Below are 14,219 nucleotides of genomic sequence, written 5' to 3'. Positions count from 1 at the left end.
AATTGGAGTCCTGACTTTGAAGTGACTGGACTTTGTCTGTTCAGAGGACATTTTCATCAATCAGTTTCAAATTGATGAAGCCTCTTGGATGTGTGACACAGGTCAGCACTACAAGATACTAAGTGACCTGAACAAACGAAATCCTGAACAAAGGTTACGCTGAATTTAATATAACATCACTGGGTGATTCGTAGCATGTGAAATAATTGTTGCAAACATTATTCCAGTTAATTTTACTGTTAGCAAGTGCATTTAACAGTGATAAAAATGTACTAGACTTTCTGATATACAGAAGACATTACATTGGACACATTACATTGTGACTTTTGTCACAAAAATATGGTTTATCTTAGTAGCTGCAAATGATAAAACACTTCATTAGGACAATCTACTTACAAATAGTTTATAGAGTATCTGCAACATTTTAACAATTTATTCGTTGAGATTCAACAATTTAACTGTTTGGCTTTAATCTGTAGATGTGTAACAGATTTTCTAGAGAACATATGCAACAATTTATAAACATACCTACATATTCCCAGAATAATTTAGTTTAATTTAAAGCATTTACTCAACCTATACAGCATGTGAGTGAAGAGATCAAATTAAACTTAATTATGTAAAGAATAGGGAGTTACATTCATAACATGTAACAGATTTATAGATAAACATCTACACACTAAGTGAAACAGTTTAATTGTCCTCTCTCAACTAATCAGCTGTTGAAATGTTATGTATTCTTTGTAAACTAGGCGGACTTTCCAAATAAAGTGTTACCAACACTTTTAATTCAGCAAATAAAAGGCTAATGTTGACTTCAGTCAGCAAGGGCTTTCGAGGGAAAACCTTAACCCCTTTAAGATAAAATGCATTACCACATTTAGAAACCATTTAGTGGTTTTGTAGAATGTTGTCTAACATGATTTGCTGCTTGGATTAGAAAACATTCAAAGTAACTGGAATAATTATGTAGGGAACAATTATTTCACATGCTAAGAATGCTATATTAAATTTCACGCCATCTCAGTAAAGGTTCTCATCTGTCCAGGTCGCTGGATATTTTGCAGTCCTGAATTTTGTCACATCTCCAAATTGCTTCATCAGTTTGGAACTGATTGATGGAAATATCCTCTGAACAAACAAACAAAGTCCAGTTGCTTCAAACGAAGGACTCCACTCGTGTTGTGTAAAACTAGAATGGTTCCTATGCTTGAAGAAAACAAGCAGAGTAATTTCTTAAAATTCTTAGACCATACGCTGATTTTTTAAAATTTAGATTATTCAACTTTTTTGCTTGATATATATGTAACATTACATTACGCTCAGAACTGTTATTTCATAATGACCTTATGGTTTTCTTACATTATGTGTTTGTTATTTCATCGTGAGCTTTTATTACATTGAAATTATCACATGATGTGCTATTACTACATTATGAGTTGCTGCACATATAAAATACACAAAGTATTATGAATATGAAAGTAAACCCAACAATAAAGGTCAAATGTGTACAACTTAGGAGTTAAATAATTAAAAAACACAAAATGGTGAAAGTAATTACAGATATCAATGGCGCATCTTTGGTCCTCTAACTTTTTTTCGTGGTACCACCAGCAGGTGGAACTGCCCAATACTTTTGTTTATGATCACATTGCTGCAAAACTAATGCTATTACTGTACCATAAACCTCAGCAGCACTTTGTGTTTTTAGCAAATTAACAAAGCTTCTTGTTATTAATATCTGTATAAATACATCTGCCCATTCATTATCTGTACCTGCTTGTACTTTGCAGGTCCATAGCCTATCACTGAGTTGACAAATTCCCCATATACCTTGAGCCATGACAGCAGAACATAACAAAACTTAAAAATGCATTTCACCATGAAATGTCTAATTCAAATAAAACCAATAGTCAAGTTCTCATGTAGAGTAATTTTACTGATAACTACAAGTAAATGTACAGTTACATTTCTCTTTTCTTCTATCTATTTCTATTTGTCAGACTCTTGTCTGTACAGTACATTACATTGATAGTACACTTACATCCTGACAGACTGTTAGTTTGATTGGGATTCAAACAATTTTATTTTAACGGATTAACTCAATTATTAAAACGTATTAAATTGCACAACAAATGTACAGAATAGGAATCTTATTAACATTTAGTTAATAGCGTTTTGTATTTTTATTGAATCTCCTTGTTCCTCATGGATTGCACCCTGCAAAACATAAAAAATTTAGGTGAGACATTTTTATCAGGAATGGATCACTTGCTTCAGGAAAAGACACAAACAGTTTTCATTTTTGACACCTGCAAATGATTAAAACTGGTCAGTTATTTAGGAAGAAGTCATGTCAACTTTACAGTGTACTGAAATTACCAATAACCCACTTACCTTTGAAAGCCGGACTGGATTATTCTTTAGCACTGAAGTTTAGAGGGGAGGCTAATCGTTTACTGCAGCTTTAATATTGAATTACGTGTAATCTTCCTTTGTTTTTTTTACCTTGGTTGCTCAATGTCCTCTAAGTACTCTGGCAGGTGGGCATTTAATGTTTCAGGCAGGAGCAAAGCTGTCAAACCAGATCCGACTGCCAACGCACAATAAGTGACTGCAGGGAGGAGATGCCACACATCCTCCAATAGCATGATGAGTGGCGATATTGACACGCCCAGCCGCGCCACAAATGAAGTGTAGCCTAAACCGTTCTGTCTAAAAAAAACAAAAGTGCAAAGGTTAATGTAAACCTGCAATAAATAAGGTCAAACCAAAACAGAACACCACTGTCTGTAGTCAAACTGGCTAGATGAGTTAGTTGCTGACTAACCGTACGACTGTAGGATAGAGCTCCGTTGTGTAGAGATATGCGATCGTGAAAGACGCCTCTGACATGGCTTTTCCAATGATGGCCACAACAGTACGTACAACCCACTTTTCTGAGGAAAGTGTTTAGATATTTGTCAAGATAATTCTCAGATACAATGACAAAAATTAGGAGATTTAATGAAAGAAATAAATAACCTTTGGAGACAAACATATTGATGAAGAGACAGAGACCAGTCAACAGCAGGGATCCCATCTGACCAGACCTCCTACCAACTTTCTCCAGAAAATAATACACACCGATCTTCATTGGCATTTCAATAAATGCAAATAGGAATTGTGTGAGATACGGATTAAGTCCAAACCCAATGACATTCAGACTTATCCCGTAGTATGTGAATGCAACTCCGTACCTAGAAAACATAACAAAGCATTGCAACTTTTTGTACTGATATGCCGATTTTAACCTTTAAATAAAATTACAAAAAAATAACAATTATAATAACATGGCAGATTTTTGTAGTATAACTAAGAGCAGTAAGATCAGTTGCACAATAACAACACATGAAATTATATTGATATCATCAATCATCTTTCAGTTATATACCATATTGCATAATATATGAAAAATTTTACATTAATTTATACTTATTGATATTTTCTACCATTATATTACATTTAGTAGCATTTGATTTATGACACTCGCACTGTGTTAAAGGAATAGTTCAACATTTTTGTAAATATGCTCATTCGTTTTCTTTCTGAGGGTAAGATAAGAAGATTCAGCCCATTGTTATTCTGAAATCATCAAATACCGTTGCTTTGTCAGTGATTTCAATGTCAAAAGCCACCTGTCGTAGGTGTGTTTTTTAACTTTGAACAGAACCAGGCTAGCTGTTTATCCTTTTTCCAGTGCTTACATGATGCTTATATAACCTCCTGGCTCCAGCTCCATACTTGGTGCACAGTGGAGCCCCCCGAAGTTTTTGATTATGCTGTTATGGTATATATGTTAGTTGTATATGATGTCAGTATTGAGACTTGAGTAATCACGTACTGATGTACTTAATCTTTAGGCTAGAGCTCAATGAACTCCTTTAAGAATGGCCATGCTTGTTGTTCCCTCACCAAAATTTAACTTTGGAGCTTTATTTATCCCCATTTCTCTCAAGCTAACATGCCATAGTTAGTACTATCTATTTTTACAAGCTACCACTACCTTCACCAAGAGGGGGGGCACTTATTAGGGGAGGGCATTGCCCTTGGGGGCGCCACTGTTGATGCATGAACAGAAGGTTGTTATCAATCTTCTCATCTAAATGTCAGAAAGAAATCAAACAGGCATATTTTCCAAAATGCTAAACTTTTCCTTTAACTCATTTATGAAAATGACCCATACCATACTATTCCAAAGCATATAGACGTTTTTCGAATATTTGGGGTCTTGAAAAGATCCACCATAGTGTATTTCCTATCTTCAGTTTCACCTCGTACAGATTTCAGTAATTCCTTTAAGAAGGCAAACACAATAAAAATGTTTATTCACAAAATGCAATCTGCAAGTGACCATAGTTTTTTGTTATATCACTGAGATTGTCAGTTAACCAACATCAGAATGTACCATTGGTGTGATGGTGGCCATAGACTTGGTTCTGTTGTTTATCCTAGCACATTGCATTATGTAATTATGAGCCGCATCTGCCCTTCCTTTTGTCAGAAGCCACCTTGCAGACTCTGGAAGCCACCTGATGAAATGAAATTGTAGAGTTGATGCAGCAAATGTAGAGTATTCAGTCACTCTAGCTTGTGATAGGATTCAGCTTTTCATGCTGCAAAGGGTAAAAAGTGTAAAAAGTGTAAAACTAATACCTCCAAGCAATGACAGACAGTATCAAGGGTGAGGTTGCTGCCAAAATGAGCATCCTCCACTCATTTACACAATATGCAATTCCAACCAGAATCCAGTTTCCCAATGTCCAATCCAGGCTTATGATTACACCAGAAAAGGTCCTGTGTTCAATGCTGAACCATTCAACATCTGGAGAAATGTTTGAACAAATTAAAAGTCAGATCACTTTTCACATTTAACTTTTTGAAACTGAAAACCAAAAGACAAAACATTCTACTGTCCACATCTCACTGTTTTAACATTACTTACTTAGAGCATATGTGATGATAGTTATGCCTGCGAGTGACATCCCTGTAAAAAACCTCATGATGACAAACATCACATAGGATGTGGAAAATGCGCTCAGGGCTGCAAACGTAATGGACGACAGATAAGACACCAACAGCAGCGGCCGTCGGCCAAACCTGGTCATGAAAACAAAATGTTAGAGGCGATAAGTGTGAACTAATGAGATAGATCTTTCACATTTATTCTCAGTGCACAAGATAGGACGTGGTTTGCAGATGTTTTTCGAACTGGATCACAGCCTTAATGATTTTATGGGTTATACGTGAATTTTGGTGGATCAATTTTTGAAGGTATACAGTGCATACAGACAGTGCATGAGATCAGCCTGAACATACAGTTCTAAACATTATTAACAATTGTTTTTTTTTTATGCATACTGTTTATATTTTAATATATTTTCATATAACGTTATATTAGCAGTTTAAAAAAATAATTTATGTATATCCATATGAGGATGAGTATAAAGTAGACTACTATGTGCATTACGCTCCAACAAACTCCTTTTTCTGGAATTCTTAAAAATCATGAACTGCCTTAATTGAATTAAAGAGTCATGTTTCGGCTGACGCCTTCATTGGGCCCAGGACACAGATTAAAGACAGAAAAATGTAAAACAAAGCAGCAGAAGCTACAATGTGACTTGTATAACCTCTTGTCTAGGTCAAGATCACAAAACACTGGCAGCAACATTCATACTTAACAGTTAACAGTGTTAAGTTTGCAACACAGCCTAACAAAATGTTAAATCTCAAGCCCAAGCTTTGTTATTTATCGTTATTGTTATTTTTTTTCAGATTTTGAAAGGCCTCCCTTTGAACTACAAGTGTTGTCCCCCAGAATACTTCCTCATAGCCCATTTTAGGCATACATTACAACCCATATTTATGTTTTTTGTTTGGTGGTAACCATATTGATAAAGTAATTACATTCATTTACTGCAGGAGAACAGTGTTGAGAAGGCTGATTGTCACTGTAGATTTATTGTAACGGCAAAACATAGTAAGTCAACATATGTCATGCAAGTGATTTCATGTAATGTGAGATTCTTTACGTTACCTTAGAAGCAAACTTGCCTTAAGCCAAATTGTGATTTTTTAAATTTTTTTATTGAGAACTAATTATGGAGTTTTACTGCCTAAACTGAACCATGTAGTTCTGGTGCAACGGTTATCCGTGTTTTTAAAACTGAGACTGTTGATGGTCATTGGTGGTATTCTGTTGTCTGTCGGAAGACGCTAAATAAGGAAACACTTCTGTAGGATGTATTCAGAGGTATTAACCATAGACTGTATAAAGTAATGAATGTTACCACTGTGCCGTCACTGATCTGTTAGTGGACTGCCGTTTCAAAGCCTTAAGTTTGGCATTTTGGCTGTCGCCTTTTTTTTTTCTTCTTTTTTTTTTTAATGCCTGAAGTGACCATTTTCAGATGAGAGGGTAGAGCTATGGAGGAGCGAGTGGGTGGATCTGACTCATAGACTGTGGTGATGCCTCTCAGACAACCTGTCACTCTAGTGGCCCCTTCCTTAAATATTAACAGAATGTTAATGGTTGAGTTATTAAAAAATTCAGCCCCCCTCTACAGTTCAAAACAGATTTTTTGTACTTAATATAAACATGTTTGTTTGTGCTGTTAAGTTGGACATTTTAACATGAATGTCTATGGGGACTGGCTGGCTTCTGAAGCCAGCCTTGAGTGGCCTTTTAGAGAAACTGTCATTTTTGGCACTATATGTTTTGGCTTAATTTTTTTCAACACCTAAGTGTGGCTTTTTTTGGTTTGTTTGTTTGTTTTTTCACAGTGCCTTAACCAAATGAACAGAAAAAAACGAAGCTGAGATACTTTTGTTGTAATTTCTGGTCAAGCTGCTGCTGCCCTTTCATGTTCTCTCTGTGTCAGAGTTTGACTGCAGGCATTTTTGTGCAGTTTTTGACATTTTTTTGTTCGCTTAATTTTTCAGCCTGTGGAGGTGGCTGCTTGGTGGGAACATATGACTTTGTGATCTCATGGGTTGGAGGACTACATAAGACATTATACAACCTCATTTGTTAAATTGGTTGATCTTAAATCTTATCTGACATCTGTTTCAGGGAGGCAGTGACATTTTTGACACGTGGACTACATGTTTTTTGTTTTATTTGCATTATCAATCCTACCTGTCACTAAGAAACCCAAATAAAGGGGCTCCAACCATAACACCAATAAAGAAAACTGTGGCTGTTGCCTTGTTCATCCCTTTTCTGCTGCAGACAAGATTCCACTGCAAAGAAACCATTGAAAGCATTACAGTTGGTCATGAACACAAAACCAAGTTAAAACTGATGTTTTACTACTTTTTATTACTTTTATTTAAAACCACTTTAACCACAGAGGATGTTAACAAACTATCTAGTGCAAGAACTATGTCTTTTAATGTCAAAACTAAAAAATTATAAAAAAACATATGCTTATGTCTTTAATGTCTCTGAGGAACATTACATAAACAACACACATAACGTAAAATAAAGTCCTATTTATGGAGACACTCACCTCTGTTGCCAAAGTAGATTTGAATGTGCTGTTGTCATACACCCATCCGTTCTGACACTGAACAGTAGGTGCATCCTCACTACTGTTGGAGTTGAACAGATGTTGATATTGGGGCTTTGAAAACATCTGACAGGAGCTCGGAGTCCCATCCTGCTCTGCAGGAACACCAACAGCCAGTTTCTGTTCCTGAGTTAAATTCCCAAAGACGCCTCCATCATCCAGAGCAATGATGTTACAGTGGTGAGAGGGAACAGCTGCCATGAAGTTATTCAGCAGGAAGTGACATGGCAAAGTAACTCGAGCAAGCATCTGAATAAAAACTAGCCTGATTTGGAATTTTCCAAATCCATTAATATCTGAAAGTATGCTGTCAAATTTCATTTTACGGCCGTGCTTTCAGAAACAGCAGGGAGCTAAGTGTTCTAGTAACTAAGGGAAGTAAGGTGACAGACACTTAACAAGACACATTTACTAGCAGCATGTTAATCATTCTGCATATGTTCTTCACGCTCTTGATGAATATTCTGCATATGTTCATCAAGAGCGTGTCCAAGAGCATCATCATTTTTTAAAAATTAATATTGACACAAGTTAGGTGGAATATAGAGTATATGGAGAGAATATAGAGTTATGATGATAAATCATTATCTTTTCAAGGCATCAGGATGTCAATTTCCAAACAAAAACTGTAGCTACTCACTGTTTTAACCTGAAGAGTCCACAACAAAAGTAAAAAAAATGAAGAGTTACAGTTGGCAGTTGCCTCTATTTTTTTTTTTTTTAATTTCATTTGATTTTTGTACATTTACATAAGACAAAAGACCATTACTGCCATAACTTGAGATGAGTCTATTTGAAAATCATTTAAGATAAAATGTTTTCTTTTTTCATTTTTAAATGGCTGTCTAGAGGTAGTGATGTATTTTCTGTCTGACACATAACTTCTATACTCCCCAAGAACAAATGTACTCACAGCTACATTACTGTAGACATAATTCTGTTGTTTCATATAAAATGTAAAACATTTATATATCAATTTTAAGAACTTTGAATTAAATGCCAATTTTACCAGAAAGAAAAAAAGGGAAATGTACATAGCTTTTGATCTTTGACCCCAGTAAAATTATTAATTATTTCAGGCAGTTTTGCAGTACTTCACTTTCATTTATGACGCTTAATTTCTGGAATTATCAGCATTTTCCATTATTTTCTGTTTCATTAAAAAAAACAAACTTCACTTTCTAAAAAAAAGTTTTATGTACAGCTCTGATTTAACGCCCCCCTCCTTTGACAAATAAAATACAGCCCCAGAACACCAGCATAAAAGCGAAGCAATGCTCTGCTGTGGATGGGGCTGCAGCAAAACATATTTTTGCCACCTTTACACAATCAATATCAGTTTAAGTGTGCACAATATTTGAATATTTGCTCCATATTACCAACACAACAGCTAATCAGGCGGTGGTAGACCAGCAACTCCAACGTGCGGTGTAATAAAACAACTTTTTTCTCAATGGAGTCTGGTGTTTTTGAAATAACGGCTTTAAATCCCCATTGGCTAAGGGCTGTCTTACGGCAAGGTAAAGTATAAATATAGCATAAAATGAAACAGATATTAACTTTTTTTAGGTGGCTTAAAACTAATCAGTAAGGCAGTTTGCTCAGCGTGGTCTGATTATATATACATGACACTGTGGTTTTCTACCCCAAAGTTATTGCAAATAAACATTGTGATTGTGATTCGGTCTATATCATAGACTGTATAAGTAACATAGGTGTATAACATCTAGCTCTAGAGGGCATATCATCACCTACCTAATGATCCATCTACCTGATGAAAAAAAGCTGGCAAAAATGTGCCCATGTTGCCTGTGTTTTTGCCCAACGTTTAAACGTTTAGGAATTTGGTCAGTTTTGCACATCATTTGATTATGTGATAAAACAATACAATATATGGTAGCTATTTTAGGCACAGTATCTTTCAAGACTGAGCACATGTGCAAGTCAAGAAAGCAGTCATGCCTTGCAAACATGAAAGCAACAGCAGTAACATATTACATACTAAGATAGCTTTCTCTTTAACTTTTCCGCTTAAACACAACAGTGGCCTCTTCCGACCGTAAAATCCAACCCATTGTTGGTAGAATATATAAACACCTATTGTTGTGGGGAGGGGCCACTGCCTTGTCACAACTTCAGCTAGTGCAAAGACTCTGCTTTTCTTGTCAAGAAGCCACAAATATTAAAATATTAATTCGGATCTAGCAGCATATCTTAACAGACTGTAGGAGTTTGGGGTTAAATTATGTCTGACATACTCAACACAGCTGCCACCAAAATGAGGAGTGACTTCAGACCAAGCACAGTCACTTGAGTATTTCAGTTCCGGCTTGCTATGTACACATACAGCAACATGTAGACACATAAATAGATTAGTAATTTAAAATGGAACAGGGAAGTGTTGTAATTTTTACCTTGCTACTATTATTTGAAAACTTTAGACAAACTATCTGATAATATACAAGTGCAACTGTATGATTAGTCGATAGATTAGAAAATTAATTGGCAACTATCTAAATATAACTAACTAACTACTAACTACAACTAACCATTTTCCATGCAAAAACATTCATGGTTCCTAACAGATGACAACTTGCTGCTTTTTCTTTAGTTTTAGTGACTGTAATTTGATAATTCGTTTGATTTTTTTCTTTGTCAAGGACTTCCACTTTTAATACTTAATTTTTTTTTTCTGAATATACTTACACACATTAAGTAAAGTTATATTTTCAATGCAGGACATTTACTAGTAACAGAGTATAATTACAGTGCAATACTAGAATTTTTATTTAAGCAAAGGATCTGATTATTTTGCCTACCACTGACCGAACATGAATCACACTTTCTGGGACGATCATTAACTCAATAGGGTCATGAGCTTGTTTAAAACAAATGCATTCATCTTTCAGGTTGCATTAATCACTAAGGAAATAAACACACCATAGATATGCAGTATATTTCCTTAATAAGCAAGGCACTTTGCCGCATTAATACGAAAGCTATTCAATTAATTTAGGAGAGGACTATGAATCTAAATCTCGCTAAGTAATGATTGAATGTAAATATCAATGTGTGCCCTGCAGGTGTGGTCATTTCTACAGTCCCATATTAACCTCTGCAAACCACAGTTTATAACTTAGTTCCATGTACGGGCATCCTGTCAAACAGCAGCCTTACCTCATCTGTTTACCGTACAGCAGCTTCTTAATGTGTCATTTTACCCTGAATTCTGTTAACCCTTTTTCAAAACACCTGACAGCAATTGGCAAATACTTATGAATGCAACCTGTAACTTCAGAGGTTGCACATGCAGTATATCTGTGTTGATTTTGTGTATGGCAGTTTGTACATTTATTTAAGTGAAATATTTTGAAGAATGTGACGCCAAGCTAAAGCCACATTTCAGATTACTCTAAAATGATCTTGTGTTTTTCGAGGACAAGGCCAGCATGCTGCAGCTGCATGATGCTGACTGAGCTGCGTCTGAACAGGGTTGGGGGCAGGAGAACCCTTTCTTCTCTCTCTTTAATAGCATACATGAACGAGCAAGGCTTTGAGCAAGGTGACCTTAACCTGAACATTTGCAGTCCCCAACAAAGTGCTCAGATTCTCTCCTCCGCTGTCATGCACTGAAAGCAGCAGGATATGAAGTTGCAGCAATGCTGGATATCAACTAAAAAGGCTTTTTTTGGACAAACTTTTTGTCTCTTACAGCTGTTTCAGGGATGAATACTGTAAGTAATGGATAATGTTTGCCAAGTAATTCCTCTCTCCCTTGATCCTCCTTCAAATAGCTTTCTTTGACCATAAGTCATATCTCTTTCACTCTACTGCTGTGAATTTCATTAAGTGAGATTTTCTCAAAGTCTTCCTGCTTTTGCTTTGATGTACACCTCTATATATATATTAAAGAACAGGCTACTAACACGACAGCAACTTAGTCTCTGGGGTGTTTTTATTCTTTTCATTGATATTCTACAGTTCACACCTAACTATTAAACAGTCAGACATATCTATCTACGGTGGCCCTAAGGGTCAAAACACATCATTATTTCAGAAAACAACATTTTGCAGAACAAAACATTTGGGAAAACAAATTTGTGGAATGATATTGTGTTTTGTCAAATGTTGTGTTTGTCGAAATGTTATTGTGTTTTTCTGAAATGTTTTGTTTTAAGAAATGATTCTTCCAAAAATGTTGCTTGCAGAGCTGTTGTTGTGTTTTGTGAAATGTTGTTTTTTTTTGTGAAGTGCTTTGTTCTATGAAATGTTGTTTGCTGAAATGTTTTTTTTGTGATTTTTTCCCCTTTTTTTTTCAAATGCTGTGTTTTATAAAATGTTTGTTAGTGTATTTTGACCCTTAGGACCACATTATCTTTAATTGCTACTGTAACAATTTAATTATATATTAGATATAATTTAGTAAAAAAAAAAAAAAATCTGTTCTGGCTGCATATTCAGTTGATTTTTGTTCTCTTGTAAAGCTCCTGACATGGGTGCTAAAAAGGTGTTTGTAGAGGCTGTATAAACAGGTGCATGTTTCTCCTTCGTGGTTAAAGTAGTGCAGTCTAATTGTGTAATAACATGGAAACATCTAATCCGCTAAAGCTTAGTCCTCGCAAGGGTCATCCCCCCAACCAAAAGTTCACTCGTTTGTCAAGGATGCTGACTCCCCGTTTCCATGGCAATGAGTCAACACACTGAAGTTACTGCCATACTAGGACACAGACACTGCTGTAGCTCCAAAGTCAGGCTTGATGATGGTTTAGCGTTAAAACGAAGTGGAACCAAGTGTGAAGAGAAGCATGGGCATGGGACAAAGTGTCCAAGAGTCTGCAGCTTTTAGTAATCCTGGAGCTGCATGTGGCATATGGTCTCTTCATATCAGTGTAGTAAAAATGCAAAAATAGTCATAATGCAGTTTATCTGAGGCTTCAAATCTATCTGTTGTACCATGCAAAGACATTCCTCAGTCTGCAAGTAACAAATGTGTGCATAAACTGTATGAGTGCAATGATTCTTACCGTCATTGTTTTTCTATTGTTTAATATTCCACCTTAAAGTCAGATTTGCTCATTTGCAATCGGCAATTGTTCCCAGTGCATTGTTAAAAACATATGAATCATTATCATAAATAAGCATCACAAATTGCCATAATTAATACTATAGTGTACTAGCGTATTGCATATTCATATGCTATGTTGCATAGCTGTACTTGCTTATGATAAATAAATTATATAATGGCAAATTAGTCTTCATATTTTGGGAGGTTGGACCCAGCAGATTTGGCTCTCCCAAATGTTGAACTTATGACTACGCCCACATACGCCCTACGCCCGTAGGAATATTTTTTATCCCAGCATATTACAGAGCTTTTGTGATCAACCAAATTAAAATTAAGCTTCCATTTGATTAAAAATCATATTGATCTTAGAGCAGGCATGTCAAACTGGTCCACAGGGGGGCCGGTGTGGCTGCAGGTTTTTGTGCCAACCAACCAAGAGCACACAGTTTGACCAATCAACTGTCTGAAGACGGAGATCAGTTGATTAAATGAGTCAAGTCTGGTGTGCTGCTACTTGGTTGGAAACAAAACCTGCAGCCACACCGGCCCCCCTGTGGACCGGTTTGACATGCCTGTCTTAGAGGCTGTGTCCTCCAGCCTCGGTCCTTTGCTGCATGTCATCCCCTCTCTCTCCTCCTTTCACACTCATGCTGTCCTATCTATTAAAGGCAAAAACGCCCTAAAAATATCTTTAAAAAAAATCATATTGATCAAACTTGTACACATTATAAGAGATGTTATAAAAAAAGTTAACTTTCAAGATTTTCCATCTGTGGACTCATTGTCCAAGTGTGGGGACAGAAAAAAGGGTAGACAGGACTTATTTGAACTGGTTGAAATTTATAAAATACAAATGTATTCAAGTGTGAAACAATAGTTGTGGACTACAGATCACAAGGTCAGTCTTTCTCTACACTTACCTAAGATTTTAGGTTTGTTTATTTTTTCAGAAAACTACTGTTCAGATTGCCGTGACATTCAGTTATAAATTTATTGATCTACAATAGATGTATTCTCATGTTGACCTTTACCTGACCTCTAGTGCTACCATTAACCCCCAGTGTGCCTGTGCATTATTGAAATGAAAGATTGAACTGGAATTTCAAGCATATATTTTTGACACTACATGAGCTTTTCTAAAGGCCACTCTCTTGCCAAAATGTCAGCCTAAAAGCTCACAGTAGTCAGATTGATATTGAATCTCCACTGCACAATCATGCTTCCACTGGTAAAAGCAGTTCTGATTTTAATGACTGAATTGCCTTTCCTCTAGCGACACCCTCAGGACAAATCTCTACCCTTTTGACCTAACTATTTTTGAGGATCTAATAATAGCAAAATCATTTTCTTTGCTCTGTCCAGTACTTGTGTTTTGTGACTTTGCAACAGGCTGCTTGCATGGCTTTAAAGTTTGAGTGCAATCTGTTGTTTTCTGATGTTAATTTTGGCATATATATTTTCTCTGAGTGGCTATAGTTGAATGATTTTTTAAATAAAAACTCATAAGACCAATGGCAGGCAAAAATTTGTCTGCAACAGTG

General features: G+C 35.9%; 1 protein-coding gene across 1 annotated transcript; it reads right to left on the bottom strand.

Annotated features, from left to right (window-relative positions):
* Positions 1 to 1,234: 1,234 nt before the first annotated feature.
* On the bottom strand, positions 1,235 to 13,043 carry LOC121942316 (solute carrier family 22 member 7-like). Its single transcript, XM_042485488.2, has 10 exons — positions 7,554 to 13,043; positions 7,181 to 7,284; positions 4,985 to 5,139; positions 4,696 to 4,864; positions 4,448 to 4,571; positions 4,226 to 4,335; positions 3,025 to 3,239; positions 2,831 to 2,939; positions 2,509 to 2,715; positions 1,235 to 2,220 (listed from the first exon to the last, which is right to left on the bottom strand). Exons 1-10 carry the CDS (start codon positions 7,932 to 7,934, stop codon positions 2,187 to 2,189), a joined length of 1,608 nt encoding a protein of 535 aa, XP_042341422.2. The 5' UTR covers positions 7,935 to 13,043; the 3' UTR covers positions 1,235 to 2,186.
* Positions 13,044 to 14,219: the final 1,176 nt, after the last annotated feature.

The sequence above is a fragment of the Plectropomus leopardus genome, chromosome 3 (assembly GCF_026936395.1).
Source record: "Plectropomus leopardus strain MGB_pleo_1.0 chromosome 3, ASM2693639v1, whole genome shotgun sequence".
NCBI lineage: Eukaryota > Metazoa > Chordata > Actinopteri > Perciformes > Serranidae > Plectropomus > Plectropomus leopardus.
Note: the sequence above shows the minus strand (reverse complement) of the source record. Positions and strands in the feature narration are given on the sequence as shown.